Source organism: Orbicella franksi, chromosome 10 (genome assembly GCF_964199315.1).
Source record: "Orbicella franksi chromosome 10, jaOrbFran1.1, whole genome shotgun sequence".
NCBI lineage: Eukaryota > Metazoa > Cnidaria > Anthozoa > Scleractinia > Merulinidae > Orbicella > Orbicella franksi.
The window spans coordinates 10,319,424-10,341,981 of record NC_138154.1 but is presented as its reverse complement, the minus strand read 5'-3'; the positions used below and the strand labels follow the sequence as shown (position 1 = coordinate 10,341,981).

The window sequence follows — 22,558 nt, the reverse complement described above, 5'->3', positions numbered from 1 at the left end:
TCTGATCGTAATTAAAACTAAATAACTGTATTCTTGTGTTTCTATGTTTTGCACCTACTACGGTACTTACAAGATAGGAATATAAAAACAGAAGCTTTAAAAGTAACGGCAATTAGTGTCGTAACTTTCAAGAAACTTGTATCATTAAGAATAAAGGCAATATACAGTCAGGAGCAACTTGTAGACTGCTCAGTTTAATACCTCCGCCGTGGAACTTTATAGAGGCATATTCAGCTTTTCGATAATTTGCTTTATTTGCTCATAATATCCATTCAAGTTTAAGTTTTGGTAGTGAAATATATTTAGCTCTAGAAAGATAACGTGGTAACAGTTTGAGTCCGTTTTTCAATGAATATTTGCTTGCCGGCTATTCGCATTTAGCCTTTGTCTTCGCTTCGATACAATTTTTAATTTCCGCCGTAATTATTATCAATATTTAAATTTGTGTTTACTTGTCATAATTTTTAAACATTGCATTTTCAAAAGCCAACAGCAGCTTTATTTGCTAAAGTTTAATTACAAGATATTTCCTCTGTTATTACATTTTGCCAGTTTCTAATTAAGCCTGTGGATTATTTTGCTAATAAGTTTCATGACCGAAGTTCGTTCAGTTCAATAGGACTTTGTTTAACTACCTGTTATCTGCTAACTCGTCTTAGTGAAAGTTCGAACGCTTGGAGCTATGTATACTTTGGCTGTTTCGTCCAGTTTCAGTAATGAATGTTGGGTTAGTTGTTTTAAGCGAGAATTCGTTATTTTTAATTTAGAGTAATTTAGTTCGAACTTTCCCGTCCAAGTAACGAGCACTTGTAACAATAAATTCTTGAGCTAAAACTAGCATTTTTTAAAGGTTGCACTATCCTCAAAGGACTTCATATTCGTTGTAATTTTTTTTCTCGTCGTTATCTTAGTGCACTTGTCATATGTTTTAAACAATAGACGCTGGTAAAAGTCATAAATAAGCGATCGCAGTCGCAAAGCTTTTTCGATAACATTTTGATTAAATTCAAAGTACTATCCAGAGAAAATAAACACCGCTGTTGGAACCAAAGCTGAGTTGTTGTTGTTGCTGCTTGTCAAGTTCGTGGTTAGATCCCAGTACCCAAGAGTGTAACGGCTCTTCCTTGCAAGCGAGTGTACCGTTTGTATTTTATTTTCTCCGCAGAGACGTCTTAGTTATCTCGTTCTTGAAACATTCAGAGTTCGCCGGTTCCGGTTTGTTTTCAAAGGAAAAAAATCTCGTTACAATATTCTCCTATGTTAAATACCACTCACTGTATATAAACAGTGATTTTGCAGCTCCTTGGCTGAAGCACAGTTTGCACCCAATGCTAGTTCATTGTCGTATGTACCACCGCTAAATGTAATGACAACGCTAAATGTAATACCAACCGTAAATGTAATAAAAATTAGCTCTAAATGTAATACTTCCGCAAATGTAATAAAAATCAACCCTAAATGTAATAACTTACCCCACCGTAAATGTAATAAAATTTAACGCTAAATGTAATAAGTTGACCAACCGTAAATGTAACACAAGTTAACCTTTAATGTAATAACACGTTACTAAGGGTGGCAAAGGCGTAAGTGGCATCAATATCATCAGTGATATGATATCACTTCAAGAGATTATCAGATTACCCAATCACGGTTAATCACGTTTACTAACTAAACCGTTAGGCAGATTACCCCCGGGGGTTACTCCCATACCATACCTATACGGGTATGAATACGTTTTTCTAGTATGTTTATTTAATTTACAAATAAGTTGTGATTATATATGAATGAGTATCGTTGCTATTAAAGTTGTCATTATATCAACTGTACCATCAGTATATTTTTATCTGTTTTATCATACTACCGTCTCATCAAAATCTTTTGAACACAACCAGAAGGACTTCTAATAATAGCCCACTTTCAAAAAAAGTGTAAACCTGGAGTGAGTATGGGTGAGGGATCAATTATGGGATCGTTTGGCGGCGCTCGCACATTTGTTTTCCACCTCGTGCTCCTCCAAACGATCCCACAACTGAGCGTACGCCTTCTCTCGCCCAGGCTTCCACTATTTTCGAAAGTGGGCTATGTAACTGCGCGATCCGTTGCAAAGAATTTCGGAAATGATGTTTGCAAATGCTCGACCATCAGAAGGGCTATTTTCTTGAGAAATCTTCAGAAGTTACCAGTTAAGCTTTGACCGGAACTATGCAGAACCTTGGCAATGTTCACAAAAAATCACCGAGACTTCAAGTGATGCCCGGTAACCGTAAGGGAACTTTTAACACTATGTTATTACATTTGAGGTTAACTTGTATTACATTTACAGTTGGTCAGCTTATTACATTTAGCGTTAAATTGTATTACATTTACGGTGGGGTAAGTTATTGCATTTAGGGTTGATTTTTATTACATTTGCGGTTAAGATTACATTTAGAGTTAATTTTTATTACATTTACGGTTGGTATTACATTTAGCGTTGTTATTACATTTAGCGGTGATACAGTCGTAAGCGATTGAGTGGCTTCAGATGTCGATGTGTTTGTCAGTTGGTCACAATGTGACGACATACTTAAGGACCGTAACAGAGAAGTGTTTACACTGCCAAAAAGGTGGTTCAGTTTCTTTCTATCTATCTAAATAACTTTTCCTAATTCACTTATATTACATGAACAGAACCTTATTTCAGACTTTTTAGACGTTTTATTATAAACTTTGATTTCTTCTTATCAGTATTATGCATTCATTATATGGCCGTGTCTCACAAGGACTGGGGGCTACCAAATTCACGAATTTGATTGACTGAAATCGATATTGACCGCGGTATAGACGTTCCCATCTAGACCGACATCTAGACCTGTTACATTTTGCGGTGCAAAAGTTGCAAACTAAAATACAAAAATATTTGACTATTTTGTTTTTTTAAATGGAAGTGCCGAAAAGCCTGATGAGAATAAACAACGGTAAAAAATCAAGCAAACTTTGGCAGATTTTAGTTCAGCTCATCGCCTTTCGCAAGCAAAATACCAGTCAAATTAAACGAATTACGTTTTTCTTATTAACCGAGCTTAGTCGGTCTGATCTGTATCGGAGAATCTTGACCTTGGTCGTTTGTACAGACTTCACTGTGTTCCAGGTCTGTATTCTCGACCTTGGTCGAGATTCTCCTATACAGACCTCCTGCTCGGTTAATAAATGAAGGGCTAAATTTCAACTAAAGAAAACTAGCTACAAATTTAACGCACCCCATGAGTCGAACGCGGGGCGTCGTAAGCGGAGGTGAGCTCACGAACCAGTAGTAAGGGGCATTACCTTAGGGCGCACTTCATATTCAAGATGTCGGTCTTGTCGCCCTGAGACGAATTCAAGATGGCGGCTTTGTCACCCTAAGATGAATTGAATAGTCAAGATGGTGGCTTAGTCGCGTCATAGTCAAGATGGAAGAGGGCGGACGCATGTTAGGATGGGGGAAAGGAAAACAAAACGTAACGTCATAAAGTGACACAGGGATGTGTAAGGAGATGGATTAAAAAACAAGCCGGAAAAGAACAGGCAAACCAGGTTTGGTTTAAAATCATGTAATACGACAGGCTTGTTGCGCCATAAGACAGAACCGGTTGGATTTGGTTGCAGAATAAGTTTTTTATGTAGAGCAATAATAGATCTACAATAATGTTATATTTATCTGTGTCTCTTGTTTAGTCTACATGGTTGTATGCTCTTAATTTTATACAATGTTACCCCAGACAAAATCAGTCTTTTCTGCACACCGTTTATTGTAACTCAATTAATTGATGTCATTGCAAGGGTCATTCCGAAAGTTTCTTCAGGTGTCGTTGATATCTTTGATGCCGTGGCTTGAGCCGCTCAACTCAGAGTGAGCTCATAAGTTGGTATAGCACGCCTGAAGGGGGGTACTCCCAAAAAATTTGGGTAGGGGTGTGCGCCCATATGAGCAAAATCTGCGATTTTCACTACCCTATTTAGGACCTGGCCAAAAACTCGATACCCTATTAATGACCTTTGTAGCTGGCACAGTTGCCCTAAACATAAGTTATGAAGGGCTTTTGTTGACGGTCTTATTCATAATGATGAAAATGTAGCTTCTTCTAAGAAACATCCCCAATTCAAGACTAGGGTGCTAAAACCATACCAGTAGTATGGGTGCACTCTATACTACTCATACCCTAGTTAAGACCAAAGCGGCCAAAATCGATATATTATTCATGACCAAAGCGGCTGAAAAACAAATACCCTTTAGGGCCGCACATACCTATATAGCCCATGTAAGGGAGTACCCCTCCAGGAGAGAACGGTTGCGATATGTCTAACGAGTTATGTACATACTGAAACAAACAATATCAAGGGTGCTTTATTTATTTGCTTTATTTTACTGTCAACCACAACACATTTGGTAGAAATGCTTCACACTTAAAAAAAATCCCGCTGCCTAATAAGCTCGCTGTTACATGCTAAATATCAGTGATTTAGCCCTCTTTTTTACCATTTTGCCATGGAGTGTCCTCTTTTGTCGTCCGTCTCCTCGTTTGAGAATTCTTCTAGCCTGTTCCAAGCTCTCGTTAGCTGGAAACGAGCGAAAAAAGGAGGGCGAGCGAGCGAAAAAATGAGGGAGGACTAATAGTGCTTGGGCAGAATAAGAAAAAAAAAAGGAAATTCTACTCGTCACGCTATCAGATCGCGCGACGAATTAACCTCGGAATTTAATGGACTGGGCACAAGTTTGCATCTATACTCGTCATTTGAAAATATACCCGGGAAAGTATGAAGTTTTACGTTTATTCCGAGGGTCCTCCGGACTTCTTCACCATGGTTTTAAATGACACAGAAATAAAAAAGAAACGTTGAAGGTGATACTTGAGAAATGTATGCCTGCCTTTAACGCGAAATACTCTCCTTTTGCCGAACTGTCCTTCGACAACTTTACTCTTGGACAAGCGAAAAAACACATTGTACCTTGACAACATATTGAACAAAACATCATTTCGGTCGTAAAAGATTGCATTGATGTTTTCGTAGAGTGATTGTAGTCAGAATGTACACTTAAGGGCAAACACTGGAAAACGTCTCTATACTGAAAAATTAGAAGCGTTGATTTCCATAATCTGATTCAGTTCACATTGTCTTCTATTCCTCACTTACAGTTTAGTCACAGTTAAAAAAGAGGACACTGTTGGCTTCTGTAGAACATCACTCTCATTAAAGCAAGTATTGTTTTTTTTTTTTTTTCTAAAGAGAGTAGCCTCAGAATTTTTCTTGATCTCTGCTTGGTGAAAACTAGTCTGAGTGCGGCACTGGTTCGTGACAACTGCGCATGTTCGGTGTTCGTGTTCTGTAATAGCTTGACATCCCGTCTGTGTTCACTCTTTACTGTGCGGGAATTTCAAACACTTCATTCATTGGCACGTTGTATCGAAAACTATCGACAATGAGCAAAAACTACAGTTCGAAAATCGCGATTAGGTGAAAAGAAAAAGGAAGGCAAGGAAAAAGATTTAAGAGGGTCAAATCAGAATTGATCTTACAGGCTAATTGTCTCATATCTAAACAGGCGTGGGAACTTAACTCGGGCGTAAACATTACAATGTAAATGACAAACAGTATTTTTAGTAAAAGGGATACCAAGCTAAGTTAAGAACATCGATTATAGACATTGAGAACATTTATCGTGTTCATTTATAATTAGATTGGAAAAGTTTACATTCAAAATACATGACTTACGCCTTCTTCTGTTTGCTGAAATGAATCGTTGTGCAAGTGCCACTAAAAATTGCAGTGCATAGTGATTTTTTCAAAGGCCATGAAAAGACCGAGGATTTGTTGAGTTATTTGTGGTCAGAACGTGGTAAACGAAAAATGTTGTTTGATTTCCGTTGACACAGTTTGTTTGTGATATCTATGTAGAGGGAGTTTCAAAAGTCCGAAAGCCCCTGAAAAATTCACAGCGATACAATACGTTAGAGGTTCGTCCGCGTAATAAAGCGTATAATTTCTTTTGTCTTCATGACAATAGCGTGCTCCTTCAGGAAGCTTTTCAAGTTCAGGGCAAACATAAATAAATCGGACGTGGCGTGAGAATCCTGATCAAATCACGCGGCGGTAAAAGTTGGAACTGTCAATGAACTGCTGAAAAACAACATTAGTTATAGAAGGGAGGCTTCTTGAAACTGTTGGTAAGTAGGCTAAGGACATTGTCGTTTATTGAAAGTTTGATCGTTATAACGTAGTCTGGATCAAACGTGAAGGAAAATTGCCAGCCACTTACCTTTATCTGTTTATTAGCTTGCAGTAGCGTAAATGACAGATTTAACTCACAAATTAGCGTGGAAAAACATTTGCAAATAGTTAGGTAACGACTGCTAAAACGAAGTCTTCCTTTGACGGCATCGGAGTATGTCTGTCACCTATGAATTACACGTTTGACTAATACATGATTTTTGTGTCATATAAGAACATTAATGCTCAAAAATTAATCAGCTTCGGTGAAGACGGGAAGTATGCACACATTGTAAATACTGACCGTCATCGCGGAAAGCTCATCAAAGTTGCTAATGAAACTCTATCTCTTCTCCACCTTAAGCTCACTAAGAGCGTTGATTTTTTTTAGGACATATTTGTGGTTTTTGTTGCTAAGTGTCTGTGTGTTTTTCATTGTGATGGGCAACTAATATGGATGTTACAATTGGTGTGTAAATTGTGATTGCGGTATATACCGCATATATTGCGGTCGTTAAATGTCCTATTGACCTTTAGTTGCCTGTATACGGCAATGTATTTAAGCGTTTAAAAACAAACCCTGACGAAAGAAACATTTTTTTAGATTTTGTATTATTCTGATGTCAAGCATTTTATAACTATGGCTACAAACGCATGTAAGCAGAATTATATGTCGGCATTTTCTTTAATAACCAGGGTTGTCCTTTTCTCGTTTCGAGAATTTTGGCAGACATTCAGTGTGCCGAGGATAACAGTCTTAACTTCGTTATTTTACGCCAAACTGCGACTTTTTTTCACTGTCTGTGATATTTAAAGATTGCTCCGTTTTGTTCAATGTAGTTTTTCGACATCAAACGTCGTAGATTGGTGAAAAATTGTAGATTACGAGTAGTCCCTCTTTCGCTTAGTCCGTCGTGCGTGACGCGAAAGAAAAGCGCGAGAAAAAAAAATGGCTGCGCGAGATCCTGGGGACGAGAAGAACGGCCGCACGAGATCCTTGTGAACGTTTTTATCCAATGTCCTTCTATAATTGATTATTACGTGACTCAGGTCACGTAATCAGGTGATGATATGCTTTGACGCAAGAGCTAAATTGGCGAATAAAAACTGGATTGCGACGAAGTCAGTTACGAATAGAAGTGGCCTGCTGAACTATGTGGTGACGTGAATTGTCATCAAGGTTATTGTAAAGGAAAACTTTTCATGGTTAGAAAAGCTTAGAAGTGGAATCGAGCAGAGCAATACTCTCATGGTCCTTCTTGTTGACAAGTTTTGTACGCGCGCTCTGATTGGTCAATAGAATCTTCTATCATTGATCATGGATATTTTTTTATGCAATTGCAATGCTTATATGATCGAGGTTATTTGTTCGTAATAACAGCCTTAAACTCTGACAATGCAACGTGTTTTACCACGTTGTTAAATAAGCTTCGAAAACATCGCCTTACTTTGTAACTTTCTTTAGTCACTCCGATGTCGCATCTTGACTATTTTTAGATTCATCTATCTCAGTTTATCTCCACAGGTAGCTAACTTATCTTGAAGTCAAGTCATGTACTTTTCATTTTCCTAATTACTTTCTGGCAACAGTCATGGAGATCGTTAAAATAAAACACATTCCATGATTGCTTAGATCACAGAGATCTTATTTTAATCTGACCGGCCGGACTATCTCTCCTGAGTATCGAAGTAGGAGGAGAAATAAATAAATAAATAAATAAATAAATAAATAAATAAATAAATAAATAAATAAACAATCAATAAATAAGCAATAGATAAAAAGGCAATAAATAACTAAGCAATAAATAAACAAGCAGTAGATAAATAAGCATTAAATAATAAATAAATCAACCAATAAATAAACGAAGTTTACAAGGTTGCAAGAGAGAGCTGCAACACTAAATCAGAAAAAAAAAATGTCAACACAATAAAAATACGATCAACAAATACGTGTATGCGGAAAAGTGTCTCCATAATGAGAGGCTTCCTCTCTCCTTTGCGGACTATAAGTCGGTTGTGGTGATTGGCTATTATGTGATCTAATTTAATCAGGATATAACGCAATGATATGATGGTAAAAAGAGAATAAAGAATAAATTGCCGGGTTGCAAGCGCTACAGCTGATCTATAAGAAATTCAGTGATCAACACATTGAACTGTTTTTTTTTTTTTTGCTTGTTTGTTTTTCTTTTTTCCTGTCAGATTTGTAACGGATGCATCATGACGTCTTTGCCAACTCCAGTGGGAGACTCCACAAGAAATAGACTTACCAACAGAATCACGGACTGAATGGCAGACAAAAAAACGTCAGCCGCCGTCAAACAAAAACTAAGCAAACATGTTTCACGTGAGTGCCAAACATTGCTATCATGTTCAAAGTAGCTCTCTGATACCCTGCACGACATTTTGCGTAAGCACAATTTGGCTTCTTTTAGCTGGTTTTTTTTTTTTTTCTTTTTTTTTTTTTTCCGCTGTATAGATTTATCAATGAAACCAAGAAACTTGGCTCGACAAATTTCAGCTGTCATTTCTTTTTATCACCGTCGTCACAAACCAACTCAGCGATGTAACACATTTTTTTTTCACTGATCATGAATCCACAAACTTTTAACATTATTATTACAACATTATTATCCATTACCCAATTACTGTTTTGTATTAGTTTTGCCTTCCTTTAGGGGTTTAATTCAATACGACGAGCATCCCCGACTTTTTCATTTAAGAGCCTCCCCCCCACACCCCCCCCCCCACCCCGCTCTCCTCCTGGGACTCTTTCCTGTTTTCTTTGAAGATCAGACTCCCGGCGACACCGAACGAAGCGCCCCGATCGCTTCGCTCCCCGAATTCTTCAGTTTCGCGCTCGTCCACTCCGGCTTTCCTCAGCGAATTTTTTTCCGTCTTCGCCGAGAGCCTAGCTGTTTGCAGGCTATATCTAGCATGAACGACGAAGTACAGTTCTCTTGTTTCCTTTAAAAGTGTTGGTCGTCTTCAAATCACAGGATGTTCGTCATCATGTCACGGAGTCCTCTTAAAGTCTGTTTTTGTGGTTTTACTGACATGTTTAACTTACATGATTTTATTACAAAACAGCTCCGGGTTGTGTATTATTATGATGCAAATGAAATTTGTAATCTAGTAGGTTATATAGTGGTTTAATTAATACTACCGTGACAATCTTGGGATTTTCAACAGTACATGGTTTGAAGCCTTTGAACCCAGGGGGAGTGTCCGTTATTCGTCTGATTGCTAACGAGTGATCGGCTTAGATGAGCTTCGTACTGAAATAGACTCGGCTGTTTTGGTTATTAGTGACGTTTCACCACTGGGACAAGCTGGGCGGAAATCTTTTGCAGTGTCAAGTGCTTCTCAGCGGCTTACGTCGATAAAATCAAATTGAATAGTCGTGCTGAAATAGTGAGACTTCAAAATCAACGGATGTCATTCATAAATAGAGGTCGGCAATATTCCTTTGTGTTAGAAATGACGTGCGCAGCAGAGATGATTGATACAACTTTTCATGTTCTTCGCTACAATCGCGAATCATGTTTGAGTCCTTTCGATTTTGAAATTCTTTTCTTCTCCTGACCTTGTGGGGACCTTATGGTTAGCGCGCTCGTCTTCGGGCGGAGCGGTCCATGTTCGAGTCTTAGCTGGGTCCCTGTGTTGTGAAAATGGGCACTGGACACCTAACTCTCATACTGCCCTCTCTCAACCCAAGTGTACAAATAAATAGCGGCGAATTTAATGCTGGGGGGTAATCCTGCGACCCACCCAGGGGGGAGCAGAAATTCTCCTAGTCGCTTCATGCTACAGAAACCAGGATAAGCTGCGGCCTAGTGGATCACTTGGCTCGTATGCACACCTTTCCTACCTACTCATGACCATGTGGAATGTTTGCTGGTTTAAAGTTAAAGATCTCAGTAATTTAACTGACTTTTATAATTTGGCAGCGCCTCTTTCGCTACGTTGAATGATGGCGCAAGATCACAGCATCTAACCATCTCATTTTTAAAATTGATTTCTGTTGACTCACAAAGCAATCGAGTAGAGCTCTGCGGCTCCATAAAATTTCCTTAACCGCAGGCTGGAAGGTGCTTCAATAAGTCCGCCCTTTGTGTGTTCAGTAGTTTTAACCATTTCTCTCATATTCCTCCCACAACTGGCATTTTTTTCGGCGGTTTCAATTACTCACAATTTATTCTCAACGTATTTACACTAATCATAGCTATTAAGCTTTCTTTTCTTGTTGTTTTCATATTACTTAGAATTACCATGCTCTTTAGAAAACTCTAATCTGTCATCCATGGGTCTTGTTATCTGAAGAAAGAGATGTTATTTGCTTTCAAAACTGCGAGTAAAACTTTGAAATCAAAGCGAATTGAAAATTAAAGTTCGTTAGAAAATAAATACTTTCAATGATACAAGAAAGCATTACAGCAAGTTTATAGTATCTCTCGGTTGCATCAATCCCAATGAATTTGAAAAAAACCCTGAAATGACCAGAAATTAATTATAAAGCCGTTGGTAGGTTAAGTTTTACTCCAAAATTACCACTTGTTACGTATAAACGGACAGAAAAACGTGCATTTTTAAACCATGACGAAAGCAGAGAAGGTAATATCTAGCAATCGATGAAGCGATGGACCGTAATACCTAAAGCACTTGTCAGACCAGTATAAAAATAGGAATATTTTTGTTTGACGAATGCCGGGAAAAAAATATTATCATCCAGCAATATTTTGCGTTTGCTCGACCTTTCGCAAGTAAATCTCACTTATTTGAGGAAAAAGATGAGGAAATTTTTTTTCAAAGAAGTTTTTTCAGACCAAAAACTGTTAGGTTCTTTTTCTTGTTAACCACAAGTATTGATTAGTCATCGTTTTTTTTCAATATTGGGCTGCCGCAAAATTTATTGGACTGTCGCAAACCGTATCTTCTATTGTTGATAGACTGTTTGGTTTTTTAAACTAAAGTTGGACCAAACAATGCATCTGTCAATATGGCTGAAAAGCTGAAAAAAAAAAAAAAGAAGAAGAAGAAGAAGAAGAGCGGCAGAAATATGCTCCTTAAATGCATTTATTTGGTCTTCGAAACTTCCAAGCAAGCCGGACAGGTGGAATCGAAACTCTTTTGAGTGCTACTAACTTATAAAGCATTATAAGTTTGAGTTTGTTTTCATGATATTTTACGTTAAGTTTTTCACAAGTGCGATGCGTCACTTTAACAACTGAAGTCGACATGCCCGAAAATAGCAAAACTCCGTGTGTTCGAGGGCAACTTCGACGACGTTTTCTAAACACACATTTTAAAGTTTGAACTCCTCGACACCACTGTTTCAACACAAAACGAACTTTCTTTGTGTTCCCGTGTGAATCTTTGCCTGGGAAACAGCTGAGCCAAAGCAAAGATTTTCATCTATTAGCTGGCTTCATTGTAGCTCGGCCAATCTGGTGAACTGCTCGCTCTTGAGCGCACAAAAGGCCCACATGTTGGTGGACGATTTATGAATATGGACATTCCCTGTGGGCCAAGTTGATTCGGTAGCTGGTCGCGTGCACTCTTTGTTCTGGAGCCGCTGTTTGTAAATAACCTCCATATATGGTGTGGGTTAATTTTCTCACAAGCCTTGAATTGCCACAAAAGTTCCCACGCTCATCGCTAATCATTGGCGGCTGATTTCCACTTCACTTTGTTGTCGATGTATTGTTCGCCAGTGCATCTCTTCCGCGCATAGCGGGTTTCGTTCGTCTGCACTTCAACACAGAGAGTGTTTCTTCCAGCCAAGTCTCGCCTCTAAATCAGGAGAGCTCTTGTGTTTCGGTGGCCATCTTCTTTCGCTGGCACTATCGATTTGTATGAATATAAACTGACGTGATAAGGGAGTCTTTGGACAAAACACGTTGCCAAGTTGGATAATGGAGTGTTGAACTTCAAAATTCGACAGTTTTGTGTTTGGGAGAGAACGTTTTGCCGTTGGCAGACTTGAAATTTTACCACACTTGGAGCTTAAATTACTGGGCGATTCGTTTTGGTCTCGTCTGTGAATCGTATTTTTGATATTATGCCCCCCTACAGTTTTTTTTGATACGAGATTTCCGGACAATTTCTCTGTCTTAACTGGTTTCTAACAAAAAAAAAAGTTTCGTTCTTCGCTGCGAGCAGTACTCTTCTTCAACGAACGAAGCTTTCGGAAAATGTCTGACTCACATGGGGCGAGATCGATTTTCACTGGCGACGGAGATGGCACTACAATTTATAATCACGCCGGGTTGATAGCAAGGGATATGGGACATCGGTATACAAACGTAAAACGGCCTCGCATCGAAAGTGGCAGCTTCAATTCATCGGAGGTTTTTTCTTCGGCTGGAATCGTCCAGGGAGCAGTGTTTCACTCACCTATCACATCCACCATAGCCGCGAGCCTTCCAACGCAATCGGAAAGCACATTCTCACGTAAGTCAACACCATTCAGTTTTCGTTTCTTTTCATTGATCTTGGGCTTATAAGCTTATATAATTTTCCCTGAATATTACACAGATTGTAAAATGTTAACCAGCCTTCCTTTGTTTAAATATTTATCAGTGGAGTCGCTGATCACTGCATGATATGTTTCGTCGCTTGGTCAACTTCCTCTCCCACGTAAGCCTACATTTCCTGTGGTTGTTGATGTTCGATTCGCCATTTTAGGTGTCAACATGTTACAAGAGTTTGTACTATTTGGAAAATGAGGTCATGCGATGGACTTTTAATTTCTCACGGGCGAAGATGTCAATGTTTATTGCTCCAATTTGAACTACATGTATCATTCACCTTTTGCGTGGAAGCAATTGAACGAAAAGGCAAAATGATGGAAAATGGAAAATGCCATTGTTTAGTTTAAACCTGCCCAGTGAAATTATCAGTCTTTTTTTGCTTAACTTTGCTCTGGAATTAGACCTATATTTACACCCTGGATTTACAGTATTAGACTATAACATCGATTTTAGAAAAAAATGTATTTTAAGGGAAGATTTGGCATAAGCTAAAAATATATCAGTATGCAGATGAAAAATATTTTATTTCGATACTTAGCTAATGTACATTTTCTTGTATTCGGAACACGGGAACGGTTGTCAAACGTTATACGGAAAGTCTTGCCATGAATGATGAATTAAGTCGTTAGGTTTTGATGTAACAGCTCAAATGATTGTCATGATTATTGGCAAATTATTACAACACAAGAATGTGTACATTTATGTATATATCGTAGGTTACATTATTTTATAGTAACTTTTAGGTCAAAATGATTTCAAACTAGTTTTATTTGTATTTTTCTTTGTTCTAGAATTATTACCATAATTCTGAGACAAAGAAACATACAAATCAAACTGGATTGAAATCATTTTGACAGCCCTAACATTTAATTTAAAGTGTGGCACATACAGTAAATTAAACTTCATAGTTCATGGACATGTAGTTTGGTGTTATTTTTTTCTTTTTTTGTACGTGCTGCTAAAAATTCATGAATGTTAAAACTGTCTTTTTTTTATAAATATAATGTAACCGTCAAGTTATTTATTTCTGCAAGTGTGGATGGATTTGATGATAAATTTGGTGAACTTTAAATTTTATGAGGGGCTCTACAGTATATATGCATATACTTGCACAATTTTGCAACACTAAAAGATGATACACATTCAGGTTATTAACCTCAATGTTTACATAATAATTCTTGTTACTGGTTTCAAAACATATTTTCAGTGACAGCTGGCTGAGAGAATATATTAAGGACATTTGAGCGCTAATCGTTTCTGCGCATCCTTACTGTGCGTGCAAATTCACATGCCACATCATGCGTGAGCATGCGTGGTAAGTGAAAAATGAGCAATAATTAATAGGGCAGATTGCCATTGCTATAGCTTTTCCTGGATTTAATGATCTTGGACGATCAGTGACCCCTGTTTTTCTTTTGATGGATCAATTTCTCTACCGATTTTCAATGTTTATTGAAAAAATGAAACAAATCTATCGACTAGAAGTTTGATTTTTTTGCAAAATGCACCATCAAATTCTGTTCTTTTTATCTCTTCATTTATCTTTGATTTCAAATACCTCTTTCTTGAAGGGTTAAGTTTTGTGAAAATGTTGGTAACATTTGGAATAATTATTTATGCAACAGACCTACTTATACAAAATATGACTAAGACCACTTTCCTCCGTTGACCCACCTTCAATATTTTTAATTATAAACCCCTGCAGACCATGCTGAATTACATGTATGTGCACCAATTTTTCAAAATCAGGAAGTTTTCCCCATGCTTTGTCTCTGAAATGAAGTCGGTGACCCCCATTTTTTTTTGCATTCCTGACACAGGTAACTCATTATCTGACGATTGTAGTAAAAATTATCAAAAATATTTATCTACTTGAAAATTTTCGTGCGAATGTCCTTAAACAATCATTTAGGACAATTTCTTATTCACTGTTTATCAACATATTGTTACTTTAGTTATTAAAAAAAAATTATGATTAATTTATTGGATAATTTGAGGCGTACATATGGAAGGTTCGACACTCATATATACCCTCTGCTTTAAATTAGGCCTGTTTCAAACACCATGCTAAAGTTGTGCCAAATTAAATTCAATTTGGCTTGATTGTAGCATGACTTTGGCACGACTTGGTTTCATACTTTGAGCTTAATTCACTGGGCTTTTACAAAAGAGACGATTTCGAACCAGCAGTGTTACGGATGAATCCAAAATGAGGGACGGTGCTCCTGACAGAGAATTTGACAAACATTTGCATACTTTAATGTTTTTTAAACAAGCCCAGGCTGCAAGGAGAACGAAGCGACTATTGCAGCAGGCATTATTAATCCATGCCATTGGTAGAAGAAGAAGATTAGTGATCCTGGTCTGTTTAATTTCGCACCTCTTTTTTGTCTTCACCCAACGATTCGCTATCTTCTTCGACTTCCGATTTTTCACCAAACTCAACAGGTGATGAGCAGTTTGAACTTACATCTGTTCCTTCATCCAGATCCAGTGGGCAAGAATCTTCTTCGGCCTCTGAAACATTCCCTGGTAGAAAAGGCGGCAGCTGGGTTCTCCTGAATGCTGCTATTTTTTTTTTTTTACACTTGTACCCAGGAGCTGTTTCTACGTGCATGCGTCCCACTCACGAGAAACCAGTTTGTCCAGTTTTATATGTGGTTATAATTTATTTATTTAGTTCAGCATGGCAATAGCATGTCGTTTGAGACCATGCTGTGCTAAAGTCGTGCAGCATGACAGAGCTTGCCGTGCTACACAACAGAGCTTGCCGTGCTACAAAGCAGAGTCAAACTTGTTTCAAATGCTGTGCTACAGCTGTGGCAAAGTCAAACTTAAATAATGAATTTAGTTCGGAACGGCATTGGCACGGCGTTTGAAACTTAAAAATAACCAAAGATTTAAGATAGTGTATATTATTATATAACTATTGCTAGATGACAGCGCAAGATTTGTATCGTGATAGTTGATGAGGGTGCAGCCAGAGTCACCTCTTATGCATAGAAATTGAGAACGAATATTCTATTAATTGTTTTAGAATAAATCTACTAGTCATTCCTCTGGGAATGAAGTTGTTCATGAATACATGTAACTGTTGTTGTACTGTTATCTGAGGAATTGTCTCATCAGGATTATGTACATGTTCACATATGTAGTAGATGGTACATATGATTGGCAGAGTTAGATAGCCAGGAAATAAATACAAATTTAAAACTGGTTCCAAAACAGAAGCCATGCTGTACATCAGAACAAAATTTTCTCATCAATGCTGTCATGGAGTTCATTTCAGCACTTTTCAAAATCACACAAACTCTGCGTTATTCATCTCAACTAATAGTATTTTCTACTGGTGTCAGTCTTAGGAAATAGAAGTTCCCTTCCATCAAATGTCTTGTACATGTAGTTGTGATCAGTTAGCATTAATCTTAGGTCTTAGTTTTTGAGATTCCAACTGGGTCTTAAGTCTTAATTTTTGAAATTCGAACGGGGTCTTAAGGTCTTAGATTTTGAGATTTGGATGGGGTCTTAGGTCTTAATTTTTGAGACTCGGTAGGGGTCTTAAGTCTTGGTTTTTGAGATTCAGAAGGGCTCTTGGGTTTTGAGATTCAGAGGGGGTCTTGGTTTTTGAGATTCAGAGAGGGTCTTAGGTCTTAGCTTTTTTGATTCAGACGGGGTCTTCAGAAGGGGTCTTAGTCCTAGTTTTTGAGATTCGAAGGGGGTCTAAGGTCATGAGACTCTCTTCTGTGTAGAGTATCATCAGCAAGACAAACAGTTTAAAAGTACAAGTTCAGATTTTTGTCACCATGGTGACTGAGTCAGTGCTGAAAAATTCTGATGAAGAATCAAATGAAGCAGTTGATCGGAAAATGCAATCAAATATAACCAACTTTGAAAGATGTGCTTCTGAATTGTCACTACTGAAATTGGAAAAGATGTGTGATAATCAGTTAAGAGATTTAAGATTTCAATCATACAACCAGTTTATTCCACTTTTAGGAAGGGCACCTTACCATAGGGTAGCTGGTGGCTATACATCAACACCCAAACAAGGACATGAGGCAGTCAGAGTTGGTGTAGAACCCCGCAGCCTGGCTGTGCAGCTGGCAGCGAGTCACCCTAGCCCTCCAACAACACCGTCTCCTCCCCCAGAGGATGAGGAAGATAAAGAAGAATTTCACAAAGACCCGTAAGTGTTTATCTAAATCTTTTACCATGGGCACTTAAAGTATGGCTGATTAAGTTATTAGATCATTACAACATGCAATTCAATCATCTGCTATGACTGGATACCTTGCTTGTACAGTGGAAATGTTTATTTCAAGTGTAATATAATACATGTATGTGCTGGCTGTCAGGATCAATTTCGATACTATTGACATAGTTATCATGGTAATTGGTTGTTTCTCTTCATTTGCAGAGGATCAACCCACCCAAGGCTGTCAAAGGTTGCCATGAACAAATATCTGAAGGATGTTGTACCAAGAGATGGCCAGCAAACAGTCATTATCTTCCATGCGAAGGTGGCACAAAAATCTTACGGCAATGAAAAAAGGTGATTTTTTTTTTTTGGTTGTAACATCATGTACAGAGTAAAATTTCATCGTTGTTGATACTCAAAGGAATAAGGAATGTTACATTCCAACTCTGTACATGTACATGTACTCACCTACATTTTCAGTATTTAAGAAATAGAAAACATGTACCGTGTTTCTATCAAGTTATAGAAACACGAGTGGAAGTTTGGGAGAACGAGAAATGCTGTGAGAACACGAGTGTCAGGGGAGTGTTTCAACAGCTTTTTTCGAGTTCTCCCAAACTTTCACTCTGTACTGTTGCTAGAAACACAGAGAACATGTTTTCTATTTCTTTTAGAAAATACCTGTCGAAAAAAAGGGAAACAACTCGTTTACTTTGATTATTAAAATGTAAATTCTCTTTGTTCATGCCATCATTACATCAACAGCTTGTGCTAGTTCTGTGTTTCTATCGAGTTATAGAAACACAATTTTTAACCAATCAGCACGCATATTTTCTTAGGGCTGTTTTCTAATTGCTGGTGTGTGTGGCGAACTAACATACACTTGTGGTTAAGTATACATGTGTACAAGTTCATGTACATCTAGGTGGAGCTATGATAAGATGATTTGCCTTTTAACAGGCAGAGAGTATTGTAAAGTGGCCAAAATCTGCCCAGAACAAACAAGCATTAGAGTCACTGTTCCACCAATGTTTGTTTTAACTTTCAAGTGGTAAAATTCATACATTATCCACATCATCTCAGAAGCCCCAAGGAACCAACCCAAGCATAAAAATTGGCTGTGCTGGGGTCCCCATGTGAAGCTGCTGCCGTGATTTGTCAAATCAAAGTTGCAGTTGTAAAAGCAGGCGCTTGTCGCATCAGCCTGGATCTCTTGATCTCAGGCCTGGAACCTCTTATCATTAGAACATCACATCTCCCAGTCAGTTAGCCAGTCATACACTGTATGTGTGTTTAATATGCTTCAGGTTTTTCTGCCCTCCTCCTTGTGTTTACCTCGTGGGAGAGGGTTGGCAGTATCGGCAGGCACTGATGCCTCAAGCACCAGACGATGAAGTGATGCATCAGCCGGTGGCTTTTATTGGTATTGGAAGCAAGAATGAACAGGAAATGCAGCAACTCATTATTGAAGGTAAGGTGAGTTGCTATGCTTAACTACACACCAACCTTAAAGCTTGCCAATTTTACCTGTAGGGACAACTGTAGGCCTGGTGCTTTGTTTCAGGCCTGACATTCAGTCTTCGCATGCAAATTTTTTTCTTAAAACTAACAATAAAACTAAATACTATACAAGATACATGTACACTGTATATAATAAAAGTCGAACATCACTCAGCAGAGAATCTTACATTGAAACTCATATAGCTTACGATGTGTTGTAAACAATTATTGGATGAGGTTTTTGTGATACCCAGAATAATCAAGGTTGAGATATGTAGGGGTTATCAGCCGAAGCCAAAGGCTGAGGCTGTTAACCCTTACTGAGACCCTGATTATTCTGGATATCAAAAAATGCAAATCTAATAATTGTTTTATTATACATTGAACGAAAAAAAAAAAGTGGAAGTCATGTTTTCGCTTCTTCACTGACAGCAAGCAGCACAAAGTGCACGAAGTTGACATTACCTTTAGAAATCATGCACCTCAGTCATACATGACATGATGACCCATGACCTTGAGTGTCCTTGACCCGCAGCTACATGATGTCACAGGCGCTGATTTTGAAAATTCACTGTACATGTACGCTTTCATCCAATCAGAAAAGAGATAATGAGTTCAATGTATAATTATAATTTATATTAAATAAATGTACATGTAGTGTTCAAGTACTTGTACCTGTATGTAACTTGTAGGCATGGAAGAAGGAACTGTATGTACTCGATCGTGATGACTACCTGCTAGTTTCATGTCTCTTAATATAAAACTAGGAGATGTCCATCGTTTAAGGTCATTCGTCAGAACTGCATTGTGCATCCCTACTGTGCACAGTGTTCGCATCATTAGTGTGTGCTCACGAGCGCATGCACATGGACCACATAAACAAAATGGTGGCTTTTTGTAAATGGCTCGGCTTGTGAGAGACAAATCATCTTTTTTTTCGCTCCGAAAGAAGTACCGGGACCTAGCAATTTTATTTTATATAGTCTGAATGCAGAGATCACCTTTTTTCTATACAGTAAATATAGACCAATTTCTTTGTTACTAGAGTAAAAAACTATCACTGAAAATGAGAGCATTATTAGCTGGCACTCATAAAAAATAACATTTTCCCTCGAGAATACTGCACACTTGGAACGTACAGTCATGTATCGTATCCCTGTCAACTAAATACGAGTGCCTTTATCATGAAACGTACATCAAATTGCTCCTTAAGATTGATGCAATACATCCATTGTTGTATTTCTCTCTTCTTTCTCCCTATTTTTCTGCTCTCTTAAAGCATAAGGTGAATTGTTCAAATGTAAACATTTCGGAAAGCATATAATTTCAGAGATTATGGGGCTTATTGAATAAGGTCCTCCTGCTCCTAAACGAATACCAGGACCCCCCTTTTTTTATTTCAAATTTTAAGTTTTCTTGATAATTTTGGCAGCCAGCAGGTAAAGTTTGAAAGAAAATCTATTGTGAGTTCTATTTTGATGGAATTACCTTAAAGCACAGACTATGACGTAACTGTATCTTAGAAACATGTCTGAAAAGTGGGCAGCATTTAAATTTACGATAAATGTAGATTGCCAAGAGAATATTTACATAACAGCTAGTACATGCTTACTGTTAGTGTGACTTTGTGGGCAGTAGTACACAGTCATGTAATTTTTCAACAGGAACTGAACATTTTGTGCTTTTGTTAGGGATATGGTGCAGCCAAAACATTATATATATCAGATTCAGACAAAAGAAAACACTTTGAATTATCATTAAAGGTTAGTAAAAAAACAAAGGGATAAGGAATGTACAGTACTTTTGAACGCAGCTTTAATGTACACACCTGTACGTACATACATGTAAACTTTGGTCCCAGTGCGACGAGTCCCACGAATTCAAACCAGTTTGAATGTTTGGGACAAGTCCCTGCGACTAATGTTTCTCAAAGTGCTTCATGTGAACTGTTTGTGGGACAGGTCCCTGCGACCAGTCTCTTCATGTAAACTCTTCAGGGGACTTGTTGCATGGACTAGTCACAGGGGCTAGTCTCCTCATGTGTCCTGACCTCAATAGTATTATAAGCAAATGTTCTGTTGTGCACAGGCACCCTATGTCTCTGTAATTCTTGGAATTTTGTATTACATGTTAAAGATTTTCTTTCTTTTTTTCTCTTCTCATTACTGGAACGTTTTGTTAAGTAATAGCTTGCTTTTTGCAAATCAATGTAGATTAACAGTAGTTTCCAATTCCAATTGATAAAATTTCTTTTAAAGTGATGTTGTGAATTAGAGTTGTTGTTCCCTAATCCCACTCTGGGCTTCTTTGCATGATCAAGCCTTTGGGACAAAATATTAGGGACGCAGCTTTGCTAGCTTTTCTATCGGTTATCATCTTTATTTAATATGTGTTTGGCTGTGTGTTTCTTGATGCTGTGATGGTCATCTTATAAGTATACATCAATTGGCTGTTGTTTGACTGGATTTGAAAAGCTTGTTTGCATGGGGTGAAGCACAGTATGTTATAATTACAGTAATTATTATTAACAATTTATAGTAACAGTTAAAATTTCTTGGGGAAGTTAAGGAGTTGAATTATATCCATGTACATATAATTAATACACTGGTTGCTACATGTACTTTTGTTCTTTGATCCAGTTATTATATCCAAATGGGGACCATGGTGGTACGTTTAATTCAAAACGGATAAAGGTATGACCACTGTGCATTTGTATTGTTATTTGAATGACTGCAATGCATTAAAGTTATAAACGATAATAAAATGTAGTAAAGACTGAAGTAATTCGCTACGTAAAAGAGGGTCCCATTCGAAGAGGCTTCGAAAAAAACAAATGTGTTAGCAGTTCTAATTTTGCAGACAAATAGATGTTACTTACTTTTATCCCTGATATAAATTTGGAGAAAATCCATTAAATATACCGTTCGTTATTTTTATTTGACTTCGAAAAGGCTTCTTTTAAATTGTTCAAGAAATTTTTACTTCGCATTGATCGTTAGATGTAAAGCATTTTGTCCCGTTTGCAAAACGCCAAGGAAAACATGAGATAAAAAGGTTTGTGGTAATAGATGAGCTCCGAAAAGGTTAAATGGTATCTAGATAGCCCACATAATCCGTCAAAATCGTGGTTTACCACTTAATTTTGTTGCTTACCACAACTTTTGTTGACAAAGCGACCGCACCGACTTTTGAAATGGTCTAATAAAGGCCCACTTTAATCATTTTTTGCCATGTTTATACATGACATAGAATGACTATTGTAGTTAATAGCCACGCAGTTGGAATTTAAAAAGATGAAAATTTAGTTCTTAGAAAAATATTTAAAGTTAAGGTCGCAAAGTCCGAAAACCATCCGTCTAATGATGATGATGATGATGATGTTGATGATGATGTTAGATGTGTATTTTTCTGCATGTATTTACATAGCTATTCATCCTTTTAATTAGCACACGGTAGCTCTCAAAGTGACAACACGTCCTGTGCTTTAACCTAAAGCAAACGAAGTTTTAAAAATGCAGGTTTTATTTCTTGTCTGCAGTAAATGTTTCTTTAGTCTTATTTGGCGGTGTAAACAATGGTCAGATTGTAGCATATAAATATGCAACGCAATCAAAATATATCAATAAAACAACAACAGCAAACAGCAACAGAGACCAGAGACGCGCGGAACGGATCAAGTGTCGTGACCTTCCACAATGAAAAGTAGGGTTTTGAATTCAACGTTGATCAGTCCGTCAACTAGCCGTAGTCACGGTCGAGAGATTCTGAAAGTTGTGTAGGTTGTGGCAGTTGGAACGTGCTTTAGTGGCCATTGCCGTTGTGGGGAGGTGGCCGATGTTGAGAGGTTAAAATCAGAGCCGGGTATGTACGGACCGTCTACCCTGACCAAAGAAAAAGTGGCCATCTCCGGAAGGAGGTTCGACTGTAGCTTCCAAAGCACGAGAAACGATGGCCAATGGTCGTAGTCTACTCTCACCCCAAGTTAAAAATAAAAAAAAATTCCATGGTGTGTATTATCCATGCTTACCTGAAGTTGTATTTTAGTCAAAATTGCGCCAAGCAAGCTTCATTGTTACGCCATTATAGCTTTCATGACGTC

The 22,558-nt window shown here is 37.8% G+C and overlaps 1 protein-coding gene across 1 annotated transcript; it reads left to right on the top strand.

Annotated features, from left to right (window-relative positions):
- Positions 1-11,495: 11,495 nt before the first annotated feature.
- On the top strand, positions 11,496-21,947 carry LOC145501632 (uncharacterized). Its single transcript, XM_081481062.1, has 7 exons — positions 11,496-12,681; positions 16,758-16,947; positions 17,179-17,313; positions 18,267-18,435; positions 20,151-20,222; positions 21,099-21,152; positions 21,906-21,947. The coding sequence occupies exons 1-7, from the start codon at positions 12,423-12,425 to the stop codon at positions 21,945-21,947; spliced, it is 921 nt and encodes a 306-aa protein (XP_081337188.1). The 5' UTR covers positions 11,496-12,422.
- The last annotated feature ends 611 nt before the right edge of the window (positions 21,948-22,558 follow it).

Excerpts from the sequence above, each read along its gene's own strand:
- LOC145501632 (XM_081481062.1), top strand. The coding sequence starts at position 12,423 with ATGTCTGACTCACATGGGGCGAGATCGATTTTCACTGGCGACGGAGAT. Across the intron at positions 12,682-16,757 it reads ATCGGAAAGCACATTCTCAC|GAAGGGCACCTTACCATAGG; the intron begins GTAAGTCAACAC and ends TTCCACTTTTAG. Across the intron at positions 16,948-17,178 it reads GAAGAATTTCACAAAGACCC|AGGATCAACCCACCCAAGGC; the intron begins GTAAGTGTTTAT and ends CTTCATTTGCAG.